Source organism: Canis lupus, chromosome 21, assembly GCF_048164855.1.
Source record: "Canis lupus baileyi chromosome 21, mCanLup2.hap1, whole genome shotgun sequence".
NCBI classification, from domain to species: Eukaryota; Metazoa; Chordata; class Mammalia; order Carnivora; family Canidae; genus Canis; species Canis lupus.
The window spans coordinates 31,242,806-31,260,501 of NC_132858.1; the positions used below are offsets into that span (position 1 = coordinate 31,242,806).

Below are 17,696 nucleotides of genomic sequence, written 5' to 3' on the forward strand. Positions count from 1 at the left end.
AAAAGAAATTTAAACACAGACTAACAAGCACACATAAAACTATAAGCCTGATTCCAAAGAGAAGAGACAAAAGAATTAGTAAAAAGAATATATATGTGTGTGTGTACATATATATATATATATATACAGCCCTTTATATAATACACACACACACGCGCGCACACACACACACACGCACACATGCACACACACACACACAGTCTGGCTATTTCTACCAGAATTGAAGGGATGCTTTGAAGCACTGCATGATTAATAGACTCGGTGCATGTGGCCTGCTGCCTGTTTGGTCTTCTGCAGGAGAGGCCTTCTGTGCTGGCTCAGAGTCAATCCTGCCCTTGTAGAAAAAAAAACAAAACAGTTGCCAAGAAAGGATGGGGGGATAGTTGGGATTGATATAAGCAGCTCCCACCTCCACTGGTGGCCACTTTGTTGCTCTCTGATGTCTGTGTTGGTAGCAGGAGTAAAATGGTGAAATTCCCTTCTCTCTTCCTCAGATGGGATCACACATTGCTTGCTGTTCAGGAAGCCATCACAGAAGAGTGAAAGCTGTTAGCACACCCAGAGCCCACTTCTGCATTTTATCTTTGGCAGGGCTGGGATTCAAAACTCCAAATCTTAAAGGAGCCAACCACTCAGATCTACTCCTTTTTCTGGATTAGAGCTTAGCTGTGCTCTGACTAGTGCCCTTTGCCCCAGAAAATCAGTCTTCTGCCTTTATAGTGCTCAGAAGCTATGATATGTCCACCTCAAAAAGTAGTGACCAGAATATCCACCCTCTGCCCTCGCCTTTGTCCCCTGCTTATGAAAGGCCATTTGCTGGTACCTGCAGGATCTTTTTCCTTGGAGAAGCAATATACCCTCTTCCAAATGTACTGCAGGAGGGGGAACAATCTCTGTTACCCTGGTGATCCCTACACCATTCTGTGTGCATTCCAAGACCAGAGCCCTCCTTCTCTCCGGAGTGCATGTTACAGGTCTGCTCCTATGAAAGTCACATGCTTTCAAAACCTCTGAGTGTGAGCTCCACACACTGTGAAACATTAATGCCACTCAGTTTCCAAGCTCCTCAGTCTTGGTCCAAGAGGTTTTCTTCTTGTGAGAACCCAATACCTCACTCTTTTAATTCCTCTATCCCACTCTCCCTTTTCTCTCTTTGTGGAAACAGTTCTGTCTCCTCTGCAGCACAAAAGTTTTTATCTCCCTAATTCACTTCCATGTACCTCTCACCTGCCATGCTGTCTCCCTCAAACTGTGGAGATCCTTCTTCCAATCCTCGGATCAATGTCCTGGGTATTCCAAGTGATCTGACCTCAATATGGCTGTGTTTAAGTGACAGGGAAAGCCCAGAATCTCCCTACTTCTTCACCATCTTAACTACTCTCTCCTAAGATTAGCTTTTTATACCATATTTTATGCATATGGCTCATGAACAAATCTCCTACTTCTTTTTTAAAAAATCTCCTACTTGTATATTTAGATATGTTAAAAAGTGTGCACTGGAATCATAGCCGGAGTTATGGTAAAAAAAAAAATCCCATAGCTAATCTACATTACTTACACTGTGCTATATATTCTTTTGATTGTTTTTTTTCTGGGCAGCCCCTGTGGCCCAATGGTTTGGCACCGCCTTTGGCCCAGGGCATGATCCTGGAGTCCTAGGATCGAGTCCCATGTCAGGCTCCCTGCATGCAGCCTGCTTCTCCCTCTGCCTGTGTCTCTGCCTCTCTCTCTCTCTCTGAGTCTGTCATGAATAAATAAATAAATAAATAAATAGTCTTTAAAAATGATTATTTTTTTCTTTTTAGCAAATATTTATTGAATGGAAACTTTATTGTAAACACTGAGGATACAGAATCCAACAAGATGATCAGGGTACCTGCTCTTGAGGAGTTAACATTCTAGTTGGGGAATATATACAATAAGAATACAAATTTTAAAAATTAGTACAATTAAGTACTATGAAGGTAATCTCATAGGAATGTAGAACTGAGCATGATAGGGTTCTACAATGCACAGAATAGTAAGAGAGGACTATTTCTTACGATCTTTCTCTTTCTTTATGTTGGTGCACACTTGAGTCTGTAATGTTTCAGAAACAGCCTTCATTTTATAAAAATCTATTATTTCTTCTTCCAGTTGTCTTCTCTCCTCCTCAAGTTTCATTGTCTCCTCTTGTTGGACTCTTTTAAGATGATCAAACTTTTTCTGTAGCTGTGAAACAAACGTGCAGTTGTGACTCAAAGCACACTATGGTAGAACATGCCCAGGAACATGCTTGTCTTTCCTACTGGTTATCAAACATAACCTAGTCATTAAAATAGAGCTTGATCTTAATTGCCTCAAATTTTCATATTTAAAGTAAAAAATTAGATATGGAATTTCCTTCTTACTTTTAATTTTAACCATTGAACCAAATGTAATAAAACACAGTTATGAAAAACACTCAATTGTAGAAAATTTTCCTAATGAGGTATATATTTTTAACTCTACAATTTCCCATAAACTTCTTTGAGTAAAATTTGATAGATTCATGTCCACTAAAAATACATACATTAAAATATGACATGGAATATAAAATATTTCTTGACACTTTATTTGGTGAAGGTATTTTGAAAGAAAGTCAGATAATTTCCTCAGTTAAGTAAGGTTAGCATAATTATAGGAAGAAACAAAAACCTCATTCAGTTACTTTTATTTGCTTTTATAATCTTTGGGACTTAAAATGAGCCTAATTAACTATAAGAAGCAGATAATATCATCTTAGTTTCCATTAAAGAAAGCCCTGGATTTTTTAGCATGACTTCATTCAATATAAAGATTGCTTGTGGGCAGCCCTGGTGGCTCAGCGGGTTTAGCACTGCCTCCAGCCCAGGGCGTGATCCTGGAGCCCCGGGATCAGGTCCCGCATCGGGCTCCCTGCATGGAGACTGCTTCTCCCTCTGCCTGTGTCTCTCCCTCTCTCTCTGTGTGTGTCTCCATGAATACGTAAATAAAATTTTTTTAAAAAATCAGGGTTCTTTAAAAAAAAGATTGCTTGTATACATCAGAGGAAGTATGATTTTTAAAGCTATGGCTAGTATGGCATAAAAAGTATGAGGGAAAACTTATTTTCAGTTAACTTTTTGAGAAACAGACTAGGAGTTTAAACTGCCACAATATTAATTAGCTGGCTTATATGGCTGTGAAGAACACAAGCATGTTAAGACTAGTGGTTCTCAACTCTAAATGGCCATTATAATAATTTGGTAAGGTTGCAAGTTTCCCAAAGCATAGGATGCACACAGGTCAGTTGCATCACACTCTCTGGAGTGGAAACCTGAGCATCACCACTATTAGAAATTCCTCAGGTGACTAATGTGCAGCAAAGTTTGAGATCCATGGTTTTAAATAAAAATTATTTTTCCTCTGCTGAAGCTGCATGTCTCTTAATTACATTTTCATGCCTGAGAAGGAAATGAATATCTACACACAAGTGAAAGATCTGGGGATATGAGAGTGTGGTATGTATAAATAAGGGTAAAATCAATGAGAAAAGCCTTCACTTAAACATGAGAAGAACTGTAGAACAGATCAATAAAACCAGGAGTTGGTTCTTTGAAAAAATTAATAATATAGATAAACCATTAGCCAACCTTATTAAAAACAAAAGAGAAAAGACTCTAATTAATGAAATCATGAATGAAAAAGGAGAGATCACAACCAATACAAAGGAAATACAAACGATTTAAAAAACTTATTATGAGCAGCTATATGCCAATAAATTAGGCAATCTAGAAGAAATGGATGCATTTCTGGAAATCCACAAATTACCAAAACAGGAACAGGAAGAAATAGAAAACTTGAACAGGCCAATAACCAGGGAGGAAATTGAAGCAGTCATCAAAAACATCCCAAGACACAAAAGTCCAGGGCCAGATGGCTTCCCAGGGAAATTCTATCAAACATATAAGAAGAAAAAATACCTATTCTACTAAAGCTGCTCCGAAAGCTAGAAAGGGATGGAATACTTCTAAACCCATTTTATGAGACCAGCATCACCCTGATTCCAAAACCAAAGACTCCACCTAAAAGGAGAATTATAGACCAATATCCCTGATGAACACAGATGCAAAAATTCTAAACAAGATACTAGCCAATAGGATCCAACAGTACATTCAGATTATTCACCATGACCAAGTGGGATTTATCCCTGGGATGCAAGCCTGGTTCAACATTCATAAAACAATCAATGTAATAGATCATATCAACAAGAGACAAAACAAGACCCTTAGGATCCTCCTAAAAGATGCAGAGAAAGCATTTGACAAAATACAGCATCCATTCCTGATCAAAACTCTTGATAGTGTAGGGATAGAGGGACATTCCTCAGCATCTTAAAAGCCATCTACGAAAAGCCCACAGCAAATATTATTCTCAATGTAGAAAAACTAAGAGCCTTTCCCCTAAGATCAGGAACACGACAGGGATGTCCACTCTCACCACTGCTATTCAACATAGCATATAAGTTCTAGCCTCAGCAATCAGACCACAAAAAGAAATAAAAAGCATTCAAATTGGCAAAGAAGAAGTAAAACTCTCCCTCTTCACAGATGACATGATACTGTACAAGAACAAGAAAGCCCAAAAGACTCCACCCCAAGATTACTAGAACTCATCCAGCAATTCGGCAGTGTGGCAGGATACAAAATCAATGCCCAGAAATCAGTGGCATTTCTATACACTAACAATGACACTGAAGAAAGAGAAATTAAGGAGTTAATCCCATTTACAATTGCACCCAAAAGCATAAGATACCCAGGAATAAACCTAACCAAAGAGGTAAAAGATGTATACCTTAAAAACTAGGGCACAGGGGATCCCTGGGTGGCTCAGTGGTTTAGCACCTGCCTTCAGCCCAAGGCATGATCCCAGAGTCACAGGATCGAGTCCCACATCGGGCTCCTTACATGAAGCCTGCTTCTCCCTCTGCCTGTGTCTCCTCCTCCTTCTCCTCCTCCTCTGCCTCCCTCTCTCTGTCTCTCTCTGTCTATCATGAATAAATAAATAGAATCTTTAAAAGAAACTACAGAAAACTTCTGAAAGCAATTGAGGAAGACACAAAGAGATGGAAAAATATTCCATGCCATGGATTGGAAGAATTAATATTGTGAAAATGTCAAATGCTACCCAGGGCAATTTACACATTCAAAGTAATCCCTATCAAAATACCATGGACTTTCTTCAGAGAGTTGAAACAAATCATCTTAAGATATGTGTGGAGTCAAAAAAGATGCCAAATAGCCAGAGGAATATTGAAAAAGAAAACCAATGCTGGTGGATCACAATGCCAGATTTCAGGTTGTACTACAAAGCTGTGATCATCAAGACAGTGTGGTACTGGCACTAAAACAGACACATAGATCAATAGAACAGAATAAAGAACCCAGGAATGAATCCTGAACTCTATGATCAAATAATATTAAACAAAGCAGGAAAGACTATCCACTAAAAAGTTACTGTCTCTTCAATACATGGTGCCGGGAAAATTGGACAGCCACCTGCAAACAAATGAAACTGGACCATTCCTTTTCACCAGACACAAAGATAAACTAAAAATGGATGAAAGATCTAACTGTGAGCCAAGAATCTATCAAAATCCTAGAGGCAACACCCTTTTTGAACTTGGCCACAGCAACTTCTTGCAAAAGACATCTATGAAGGCAAGGGAAACAAAAGCAAAAATGAACTATTGGGACTTATTCAGGATAAAAGGTTCTGCACAGCAAAGGAACAGTCAACAAAACTCAAAGACAACCTACAGGGATCCCTGGGTGGCGCAGCGGTTTGGCGCCTGCCTTTGGCCCAGGGCGCGATCCTGGAGTCCCGGGATTGAATCCCATGTCGGGCTCCCGGTGCATGGAGCCTGCTTCTCCCTCTGCCTCTCTCTCTCTCTCTCTCTCTCTCTCTCTGTGTGTGTGTGACTATCATAAATAAATAAAATTTTAAAAAAGACAACCTACAGAATGGGAGAAGATATTTACAAATGGCATATCAGATTAAGGGCTAGTATCCAAGATCTATAAAGAACTTATCAAACTCAACACCCAAAAAACAAACAATCCAATCATGAAATGGGCAGAAGACATGAACAGAAATTTCTTCAAAGAAGACCTACACATGGCCAACAAGCATATGAGAAAATGCTCTGCATCACTTGGCATAAGGGAAATACTAATCAAAACCACAGTGAGATCCCACCTCACCCCAGTGAGAATGGCAAAAGTTAACAAGACAGGAAACAATAAATGTTGGAGAGGATGTAGAGAAAGGGAAACCCTTTTGCACTGTTGGTGGGAATGGGAACTGATATAGCCACTCTGGAAAACAGTGTGGAGGTTCCTCAAAGAGTTAAAAAATAGAGCTACCCTATGACCCAGCAATTACACTACTGGGTATTTACCCCAAAGATACAGATGCATTGAAACGTCAGAACACCTGCCCCCCCCCCCCCGCAATGTTTATAGCAGCAATGTCCACAATAACCAAACTGTGGAAGGAGCCTCAATGCCCTTCTACAGATGAATGGATAGAGAAGATGTGGTTTATACATACATTGGAATTTTACTCATCCATCAGAAAGGATGAACACCCACCATTTGCTTCGACATGGTTGGAACTGGAGGGTGTTATGCTATATGAAGGAAGTCAATTGGAGAAAGGCAATCATCATATGGTTTCACTCCTATGGGTAATATGAGAAATAGTGAAAGGGATTATAAAGGAAACAAGGAAAACTGAATAGGAATAATTAATGAGGGAGACAACTAATGAGAGATTCCTAACTCTGGGAAACAAATAAAGGGTTGCAGAAGGTGAGGTGGGTGGGCATTGGGTAACTGGTGACAGGAACTGAGGTGGGAACTTGGTATGATGAGCACTGTTTTATGTTTGGCAAATTGAATTCAAATTAAAAAATGTAAAAAAAGGAAAAGAATCAATACCTATACTTCTGAAACTGTTCTGAAAAGTAGAAACGTATGGGAAGCTTCCAAACTCATTCTATAAGACCAGCATCATTTTGATCCCAAAACTAAACAAAGGGCTCACTAAAAATGAAAATGACAGGCCAATATCCCTGATGAACATGGTTGCAAAAATTCTCAACAAGACACTAGCTAACTGGATCAAATGGTATAATAAAAGAATTATTCACCTCAACTAAGTAGAATTTATCCCTGGGCTGCATTGGGGGTTCAACATCCACATATCAATCAATGTGATAAACCACATTAATGAAAGGATAATAGTGACATAACCCTCTCAAAAGATGCATAAAAAGCACTTGACAAACTACAGCATAATTTCTTGTTAAAACTCTCTATAAAATAGGGATAGAGGGCACATAACCTAACATCATAAAGGGTATATATGAAAGAACCTCAGCTAATATCATCCTCGATGGGGAAAACAGAGAGCTTTCCCCCTAAGATCGTGAACATGCCTGAGATGTACACTGTCACAACTGTTGTTCAACATAATACTGGAAGTCCTAGCCTCAACAATCAGACAACAAAAAAGAAATAAAAGACATCCAAATTGGCCAAGAAGCAGCCAAACTTTCACTATTCACAAATGGCATCATACTTACTCTATGAAGAAAACCCAAAAGACTCCACCAAAAAAAATTGCTAGAACTGATACAGTAATTCAGTAATCTGGCATGATATAAATCAATGTACAGAAATCTGTTGCATTTCTATATGCCAACAATGAAGCACAGAAAGGGGAATAAAGCAATTGATGCCATTTAAAGTGTACTAAAAAGTATAACATACCTAGGAATTACACCTAACCAAAGAGATAAAATTTCTGTACTCTGAACACTATGGAACACTATGAATGAAATTGAGGAAGACATAAAGAAATGGAAAACCATTCCATGCTATGGATTGGAAGAACAAATATTGTTAAAATGTCTCTGCTACCCAAAGCAATCTACACCTTCCATGTAATCCTGATCAAATTACCACCAGTATTTTTCACAGAGCAAGAACAGTCCTAAAATTTGTATGGAATCAAATAACCAAAGGAATGTAGAAAAAGAAAACCAAAGCTGGAGGTATCACAATTCTGGACTTCAAGCTCTATTACAAAGCTGTGATCATCAAGTCAGTGTGGTATTGGCATAAAAACAGACACATAGATCAATGGAATGGAATAGAGAACCAAGAAATTGACCCTCAAATTTATAGTCGACTAATCCTTGACAAATCAGGAAAGAAAATGCACTGGAAAAAAAGACAGTCTCTTCAATAAATGGTGTTGGGAAAATTGGACAGCCGCATGCATAAGAATGAAACTGGACCACTTTCTTACACCATACACAAAGATAAATTTACACTCAAAATGGATGAAAGACCTAAATGTGATTCCATCAAATCCTACAAAAAAACACAGGCAGCATCTTCTTTGACCTCAGCTGCAACAACTTCTTCCTAGACATGTCTCCAGAGGCAATGAAAACAAAAGCAAAAACTATTGGGGCTGCATCAGGATGAAAAGCTTCTGCACAGCAAAGGAAATAATCAACCAAACTAAAAGGCAACCTACAGAATGGAAGAAGATGTTCGCAAATGATATATCTGATAAAGGTCTATTATCCAAAATCTATTAAGAACTTATCAACTCAAAGCCAAAAAAAACACAAAAATCCAGTCAAGAAATGGGCAAGTGACATGAACAGACATTTCTCCGAAGAAGACATACAAATGGCCAACAGACATGAAACATCACTCATCATTAGAGAAAAATCAAAACCACAATGAAATACTACCTCAAACCATTCAGGATGGATAAATTTAGCAACCTGGGAAATAAGAGATGGGGAAAGGATGCAGAGAAAGTGGAACCCTTTTACAGTTTTGATAGGAATCCACACTGGTGCAGGAATTCTGGAAAATAGAGGATGCAGAGGTTGTGAGGATGCAGAGAAAGGGGAACCCTCTTGCACTGTTGGCAGAAATGCAAACTGGTGTAGCCACTCTGGAAAAGAGTATGAGTTTTCTCAAAAAGTTAAAAATAGAATTACCCTGTGACCCAGCAATTGCACTACTCAGTATTTACCCAAAAGAAAAAAATACAGGCTCAAAGGGTTACATGAATTCTGGTGTTTTAGCAGTATTTTCAGCAATAGCTAAAATCAGAGAGCAGCCAAATATCTATCAACTCATGAATGGATAAAGAAGTGGTATATACATGCAATAGAATACTACTCAGCCATCAAAAAGAATGAATTTTTGCCATTTGCAATGAGTTAGATAAAGCTGGAGTGTATTATGCTAAGTGAATTAAGTCAGAGAAAGACAGGTAACATGATCTCCCTCATATGTGGAATATAAAAAAAACAGATGTACATATGGGAAAAGGGAAAAGAAAAAAGGGAGTGAGGGAAACAAGACATTAGTGACTCTTAGTGTTCTAGAATAAACAGGGTTAATGGATGGAGGTAGTTGGGAATTGGGCTAGATGAGCGATAGCTATTAAAGGGGACACTTGCTGTGATGAGCACTGGGTGTTGCATGTAGATAGTGAATCCCTGAATTCTACTCCAGAAACCAATATTGCACTCTATGTTAACTAACAATTTTTTGAAGAAAAGAAAGAAATAGACTCTTAATTATAGATAACAAACTGATATTTACCAGAGGGGAAGAACTGGGGAGGATGGGTTAAATAAGTGATGGGAATTAAGGATTGCAGTTGTTGTGATGAGCACAGGGTGGCATATGGAAGTGTTGAATCACTATATTGTACACCTGAAAATAATATAACACTGTATGTCAACTGACTGAAATTAAAATAAAAGCCTTTAAAAAATGAAAAGAAAGATGATCTCTAGTAATGTGGGAAATGTACAAGCGTCTCAGTTTTTAAGTATTTGAAAATTGTAAAGTTGTAATTTTGAATTCTGACTAATCTATCGGCTAGATGTGCTTTAAAAGTTTACTTGTGAGCCTCCACTTTCCTTGTCAGCTAATCCTAGTTGCTGCGTACTTATCATATTTTCAATAATTAAGTTTTTCCTTTTCTGAGAAAGCCTGTACATCTGTTTCCTGTCACTTTGTCCTGTGTGGATGCTTTTACAATCTTGGTCATTTTATTTCTACCAGCATTTTTTCTAAAGTCATTTATTAGTCTTTGTTAAGAATTTCAGCTACACAGATGCTCAGCACTTGAGCATTTGTCTTTGGCTCATGCCGTGATCCTGGGTCTAGGATTGAGTCCCACATCAGGCTCCTTGCGGAAAGCCTGCCTCTCCCTCTGCTTATGTCTCTGCCTCTCTCTGTGTGTCTTTCATGAATAATAAAGTCTTAAAAGAAAAAAAGAATTTCATCTACTCATCACTTTGCACAACCAATTTTAGGTTGTTTTTGGTTTTTCTTGAGGGAACATATAACTGAAGAATAGAAGAAAAACTGATGTCCAGAGAGCAAAAATGAAGCAGATGTACATAGATAAGGTCCATAACCAAAGGGAATAAGGTAGAGGAGAATTTACATGATTGATTTGGTTTCTGGTCACTTCCTACTCTGGATTTAGGTTATCAGGAGACCCAGCTATGCTTCTTATTCTTGGATTCCATATGAAACCCTTGGATACTTTCAAAACTTAACCTTTATACCTAAGCTGCTAGAATTTGTATTACTTATAGTTCAATTGTCCATGATTCAAATGTCCAAGATGTCCATGATTGAGACATCTGGTATACAACACCTAGTCACTATTTTGCTTTTATTGAAAAAAATTCATGTTTTGGGACACCCGAGTGGCTCAGTGGTTGAGCATCTGCTTTGGCTCAGGTTATGATCCTGCGGTCCTGGGATTAAGTCTCGCATTGGGCTCCCTGCAGGAAGCCTGCTTCTCTCTTTGCCTATATCTCTGCCTCTCTCAGTGTGTCTCATGAATAAATAAAATCTTTACAAAAATATAAAAAAAATCTTTACAAAAATAAAAGAAAAAATGATGTCTCAATTTACTTATTTCTGCTCAAAACTAAATTCTTAAGTTAAACCACATCCACTTGAGAGAATGATATTTATGATTCCAAGCATATTTTTTTGTTAAAAAGGTATTGGTGCAAATAATCAACACTATAGTATAGACCATAAAAAGACTATAGTAGTCTTCTTTTCCCATTTCTTTGGAAACATAAAAGAATGAAATGAAAAAGAAATTAACATAGTTCACCAACCAAAAGCTTTCTAAATAAGTCTTGTGTTAGTCAACATTCACTAACTTATTTATAAAGGGAAGAAAAATTTTCAGTAGTAGTGTTAGAAAGTAATGACTCTTGGGGTGCCTGGGTGGCTCAATCAGTTAAGCATCTGCCTTTGGCCCAGGTCATGATTTCAGGGTCTTTTTTTTATAAATTTATTTTTTATTGGTATTCAATTCGCCAACATATAGAATAACACCCAGTGCTCATCCCGTCAAGTGCCCACCTCAGTGCCTGTCACCCAGTCACCCCCACCTCCTGCCCACCTCCCATTCCACCACCCTTAGTTCGTTTCCCAGAGTTAGGAGTCTTTCATGTTCTGTCTCCCTTTCAGATATTTCCCACTCATTTTTTGGAGGGGGAATATAAAAAATAGTGAAAGGGAATAAAGGGGAAAGGAGAAAAAATGATCTCAGGGTCTTGAGATTGAGACATCGGGCTCTCTGCTCAGTGGGGAGTCTACTTCTTCCTTTCCCTCTGCCTATCTCCCTCTCTCCCTGCTTGTGTTCTTTCTCTCTCTCTCAAATAAGTAAAACCTTAAAAAAGAAAGTAATGACTCTTCACAGAAGTTAATAGCTTGAATTTGTTATAAATTAAAATTTATGTGAAAATTCCAATTATAAAATAAAAGCAAATAGGATTTACAAAATTATTTTCATTTTTTAAAAGGCAAATTCTCCTTCCGCAGTTTGACTATTGTGGACATTGCTGCTATAAACATTGGGGTGCAGGTGTCTTGGCTTTTCACTGCATCTATATCTTTGATTGGCAAATCAAACTCCAATAAAAAATAAATGTAAAAAATAAAATTATACGTTCTAAAAAAATAAAATTGCTGGCAATAATTTTTAAAGCTTATATTCTAAATCCATATTGTAAATAGCTATCTTTAGAAAAATAGCAAATATTCTCCAAACTCATCAACTAAACCCTTGAGATTAAAACTCCAAACTAAAAACACACCTACAAATGAATACAAATTATACCAGACTAGTGAACTTGCCTCTTTTTCAGATTCTTTAAATGTTGTTTCTTTTTCCTTTACTCGCTGCATAAATTTTTGTTTCAATTCTTCTTCTTCCCTCTGACATTGATCATAGAACTTTTGTCTTTTGGCTTCATAGATCTCTTGAAAACTATAAAAAATATGTTATTACTCTCATATTAAAATGGTAATATAAATAACCCAGTAAAAATATATACTGTAGGTTAAGTCCCACGTGAGGGCATTTACCAACATTTTCTTCATGTATTGAATAGAAATTTCTATATCATGAGGTATAAAAAAAGTGAGGTACAATATTGTAGAATATATAGACAGTGTGCCTAAAGAATACTAGAATTTTGAAACGATATTAGTGATTGCTTGTTACCACCACCTTTCAATATATCACACTTCTTTAGAACTTTTGATAATAAAACTTGGGAAAACCTCTACTTTATAAGGTTTTTATTTAAAATAAAGCCAGGCAGGGTGCCCGGGTGGCTCAGTAGGTTAAAAGGCTGCATTCAGCTCAGGTTATGATCCCAGGATCTTGGGATCTGGCTGACATTGGGCTCCCTACTCAGCAGGGTGCCTGCTTCTCCCTCTTCTTCTGCTGCTCCTCCTGCTTGTGTGCTCTGTCTCTCTCTGATAAATAAATAATATCTTTAGGGCAGCCTGTGGGGCTCAGCAGTTTTGCTCCGACTTCAGCTCAGGGTATGATCCTGGAGACCCAGGATCGAGTCCCACATCAGGCTCCCTGCATGGAGCCTGCTTCTCCCTCTGCCTCTGTCTCTGCCTCTGTGTGTGTCTCTCATGAATAAATAAATAAAATCTAAAAAAAATCTTTAAAAAATAATGTTGGGCACCATAATATAATAATAATATTATTATCAATTATAATAATAAGCATCATAATCAAAATCATATAGTACTGGCACAAAAATAGACACATAGATAAATGGAACACATATAAAAATGGAACATAGTAGAGAACCCAAAAACAAACCCAGGTTTATATGATTAATTAATTTATGACAAAGGAAGCAAAAATATACAATGGAAAAAGTCTCTTCAAAATAGTACTGGGAAACTATACAGCTATATGCAAAATTATGAAATTGGACCAGTTTCTTATACCATACACAAAAACAACGTCAAAATTAATTAAATACCCTAATGTGAAACCTGAAACCATAAAACTTCTGGAAGAGAACATATGCAGTGGTCTCTTGGACACTGACCATCATTTTTCTACCTGTGTCTCCTCAGGCAAAAGAAATAAAAGCAAACATAAACTATTGTGACTACACCAAAATAAAAGGCTTTTGTACAGTGGAGTAAACCATCAAGAAAATGAAAGGCAATCTATTGAATGGAAAAAATATTGCAAACGATATCTCTGATAAAAGGTTAATAACCAAAATATATAAAGAACTTATATGACTATGACTCAACACTAAAAAAACCCCAAAAACTGATTAAAAAATGGCCAGAGAAAGTGAATAGACATTTTTCTGATGAAAATATACAGCTGGCCAACAGACACATAAAAAATGCTCAACATTTCTATCATCAGGAAATGCAAATCAAACCACAATGAGATATCCTCTTATTCCTGACATAATTGCTAGAATCAAAAAAATAAAAACGTAAAATGTTGGTGAGGATGTGGCAAAAAAGGAGCTCTCATGCATTCTTGAGTAGAATGTAAATTGGTGAAGCCACCGTGGAAAAAAATCATGACGTTTCCTTAAAAAATTAAAAATAGAAATACCATACGTTCCAGTAATCCCACTACTGGTTATTTTCCAAAAGAAAATGAAAACACTAATTTGAAAAAAATAAATAAATCCTTATGTTTATTTCAGCACCATTTATCTTAGCCAAGATATGGAGGCAACCTAAGTTTCCATCAATAGATGAATGGATAAACAAGATGTGGTGTGTGTGTGTGTTAAGAATATTACTCAATCTTAAAAAAGAATAAGATCTCGCTACTTATGATGTGGATGGACCTAGGGAGTATGACACAAGTGAAATGTCAGACAGACATAGAAAGAAAAGTACTATATGATTTCATTTGTGTGTGGAATCTAAAAACTAAGCAAAGGAACAAACAAATAAACAAGAAAAGGAGAAACAGAAGAATAAATACAGAGAACAAACTGGTGATTGCTAAGGGAAGGGGAATGGGAGATGGGCAAAATGGGTGAAAGGGAGTGGGAGGTACTGGCTTCTGGTTACAGTATAAATAAGTCATGGAGATGAAAAGCACAACATAGGAAATATAGTAAGTGGTATTATAATAGTGTTGTATGGTGACAAGTGGTAGCAACACTTGGGGTGAGCATAGCATAATATATAAAGTTATAAAACAATTATGTGTACACCTGAAACTATTGTAATACCAGGTATCAACTATACTTCTTTTTAAAATGATTTTAAGACTGAAAAAAAATCTGTTTTTCTTACCATCTTTCTTTAAAAACAATCTCTCTTGCCTCTCAAAATTAAAATTAAAATTTAAGTCCGGCATCTTTCAAAATTTAAATCAGTTCACTTTTGGCTGTCTTCAAATACCTAAAAAAATTGATATACCAGTATCACTGGTATACACTGTCATCCTTTGCAGTACAAATCCTAGTCCTCTTAAAATAACTAAATACATCTGCTCTCAAACTATTTTCACTTGACTTCTCCAACATTACTGCTGCTTTTCCTCTTTCCTTCATCCAGCACTCAATGTGATGTCCCTTGCCATTCTCAATATCCTCCGCTAGCCTTTATCTATCTTTGCCAATATTTATTTTTTTAATTTTTATTTATTTATGATAGTCGCACACAGAGAGAGAGAGAGAGAGAGAGAGGCAGAGACATAGGCAGAGGGAGAAGCAGGCTCCATGCACTGGGAGCCGGACATGGAATTCGATCCAGGGTCTCCAGGATCGCGCCCTGGGCCAAAGGCAGGCGCTAAACCGCTGCGCCACCCAGGGATCCCTCTTTGCCAATATTTAAAATCTCCTTCATGAACATCTATTTCATATAAAATACAAAAGTAAAAACAAGGTAATATTTTTCTTTTGGATACACATTTCAACATATGCACATATTGAATACTCCTATTTGAGCATATAAATGGGTCATTGAATTACATTGCTGTTAATAATTCTCTCCATCTAAGTCTGATGATGATTCAAAAAATACAATTCAGGATGACCAGAATGTGAAATGTACAGTTACTCTGTTTCCCAAATGATTGAATCTCATGGTTTTACAGGATTTCTAAATCTTGTTAGCTTCTTCTGACAAGATCTCTTCCACTCACCTAAGTGGCTTGTTGTCTGGACCCACATCAGTAAAGCCCATTTTCTTCAGTTTGCAGCATCTGTACCATTCGTAGTGCTGAATGTGGGTTTGTTCTTTCAGGTCTTCCATATTTATACAAAGAAGCATATCCCGGAGCTTGATAAAATCACAGTGATTTTCATTTTCCACTAGGCAGGAAAATAAGAAAGCAACAGCACTTATCATCAACTCTTGGCACTCAATAAGTATTCTTGAGTGAATGTATGCATGAGAAACATGTTTAAAGTAATAACTAAGAGATCGTTATGATTAATAGATATAATTCTTTGTAATTTATCTGTTATAAGCAGAGTTTGTTTTTGGATCAGGAAGTTTATCTGAAATTTATTAGCCAAAGAATAAATAGGAAAGAGTGAATTAACATGTTATATTAGTGTATGGTATAGTTTTTTGTTAATAATTGTTGGTATTTTACAACTGCCCCCAAGGTATTTCACAGAGCACTTACAAAGAACGTTTAACACATAATTTCACTAAAGTAAATAGTTTCATAATGTTAATCCTGCTACTATGAAGGCACCAAAAATTATGCATATTTTCATTCTCAAATACTATTTATACCCCATATTTATGAGACCAAATTAGTTACTATTTAAAATCAATCAATAAATTTGCATGGCTCTTTCCTGTGTGTCATATCCAGGCTACTGAGCACAATATATATTTTATTGTGCATGACATTGTAACCAAATTTCATATTAATTAAAATATATTGTTTTTAAGTGTTTCATAAATTTAATTTTTAATGTATCAATTAATAAAACAACATTTTGGAAACTAGTATAAGTGGATATAATCCAATCTCCAGTAATTTCCATTAAAATTATATAAACCAGAGATAAGTGCCTGTTAAAATATTTCAACTCATCACAATGTTAGATAGTTTTTTAAAAAAGATTTATTTATTTATTCATGATAGAGAGAGAGAGAAAGAGAGAGAGAAAGAGGCAGAGACACAGGAGGAGGGAGAAGCAGGCTCCACGCAGGAGCCCGTCGCGGGACTCAATCCTGGGACTCCAGGATCGCGCCCTGGGCCGAAGGCAAGCGCTAAACCTCTGAGCCACCCAGGGATCCCCAATGTTAGATAGTTTATATAAATATTTAAGTATAATTTTTCTGGGATAGCCTGGGTGGCTCAGCAAAAGCATCTGCCTTTGGCCCAGGGTGTGATCCTGGAGTCCAAGAATCGAGTCCCACATCAGGCTCCCTGCGAGGAGCCTGCTTCTCCCTCTGCCTATGTCTCTGTCTGTCTCTCTCTGTGTCTCATGAATAAATAAATAAAATCTTTTTAAAAAGTATAATTTTTCCAAAGATAAATTACATTTCATTATTTTAAAAATAGTTTACCATACTTTTTGTCTATTGACCATTTAAAAATGTCTTGTAAATTAAGTAGTAATTAATATATGTAACAGGTTTTAAACACTAGTATTTGCGCTTTAATTTTGTTCAAAGATCTTTTGTTCAAAGCATTTTCCAACATTCTGAATGTAATAATTTATGCACAGAGAGATACTATGCATGTCAGGTTGGGGTAAATGAAGAGATTATAGCAAACCTCTGTGAATTTTTGTCTAAAGAACTACCTAGTAAACTCCTATGAGAATGAATTATAGTCAAAGTAAGAATTAGCTTAAATGAAAAAGAATTTGTGTTTTTCATTAGTAACTCTTAATTCACTGTTTAGCAACAATTACCAGTGCTGACTCAAGTCAAAATATTTTAAGACTCTAAGAATACACACACAAACACACACACAACACACACACACACACACACACACAGACACTTTCCTGAGCAAGCCTGCTCACTTCCATCACATTTACCTTGTAAAACTCCCCAAGGGTACTGACGGCCTCTGACCATTCTTTTTCCAACTTTCACTTCATCCATACTCCCTACTACAGCAAATGGTAATTGTCCCTAAAAGTAAGAACAACTTTAATCATGTTCCCGTATACCAATATGGCCTACTCTGTTAATTATTTCTGTTTTGGAAATCTATAGAGACAAGAATATCATAATAAGTTTATTCCAATAAGGCATCTACCCTGTCACAGATTTTATGCCTTGGTAGTAAATATGTGCAAA

At 36.8% G+C, this 17,696-nt stretch overlaps 1 protein-coding gene across 5 annotated transcripts in view; it reads right to left on the reverse strand.

Annotated features, from left to right (window-relative positions):
- Nucleotides 1-1,797: 1,797 nt before the first annotated feature.
- SEPTIN14 (septin 14) overlaps nucleotides 1,798-17,696 on the reverse strand; it is a 92,678-nt gene continuing 76,779 nt past the window's right edge. For 3 of the 5 annotated variants that reach the window (XM_072791311.1, XM_072791312.1, XM_072791315.1), the window contains 4 exons: nucleotides 17,432-17,528; nucleotides 15,565-15,733; nucleotides 12,258-12,390; nucleotides 1,802-2,211 (listed from right to left, as the gene is read on the reverse strand). In XM_072791311.1, coding sequence (XP_072647412.1) covers nucleotides 2,032-2,211; nucleotides 12,258-12,390; nucleotides 15,565-15,733; nucleotides 17,432-17,528 — 579 coding nt within the window. In that variant the 3' untranslated portion in view covers nucleotides 1,802-2,031. Of the gene's footprint in view, nucleotides 2,212-12,257; nucleotides 12,391-15,564; nucleotides 15,734-17,431; nucleotides 17,529-17,696 lie in introns of all 5 variants that reach the window. The other 2 variants (XM_072791310.1, XM_072791313.1) reach the window with 2 other exon arrangements.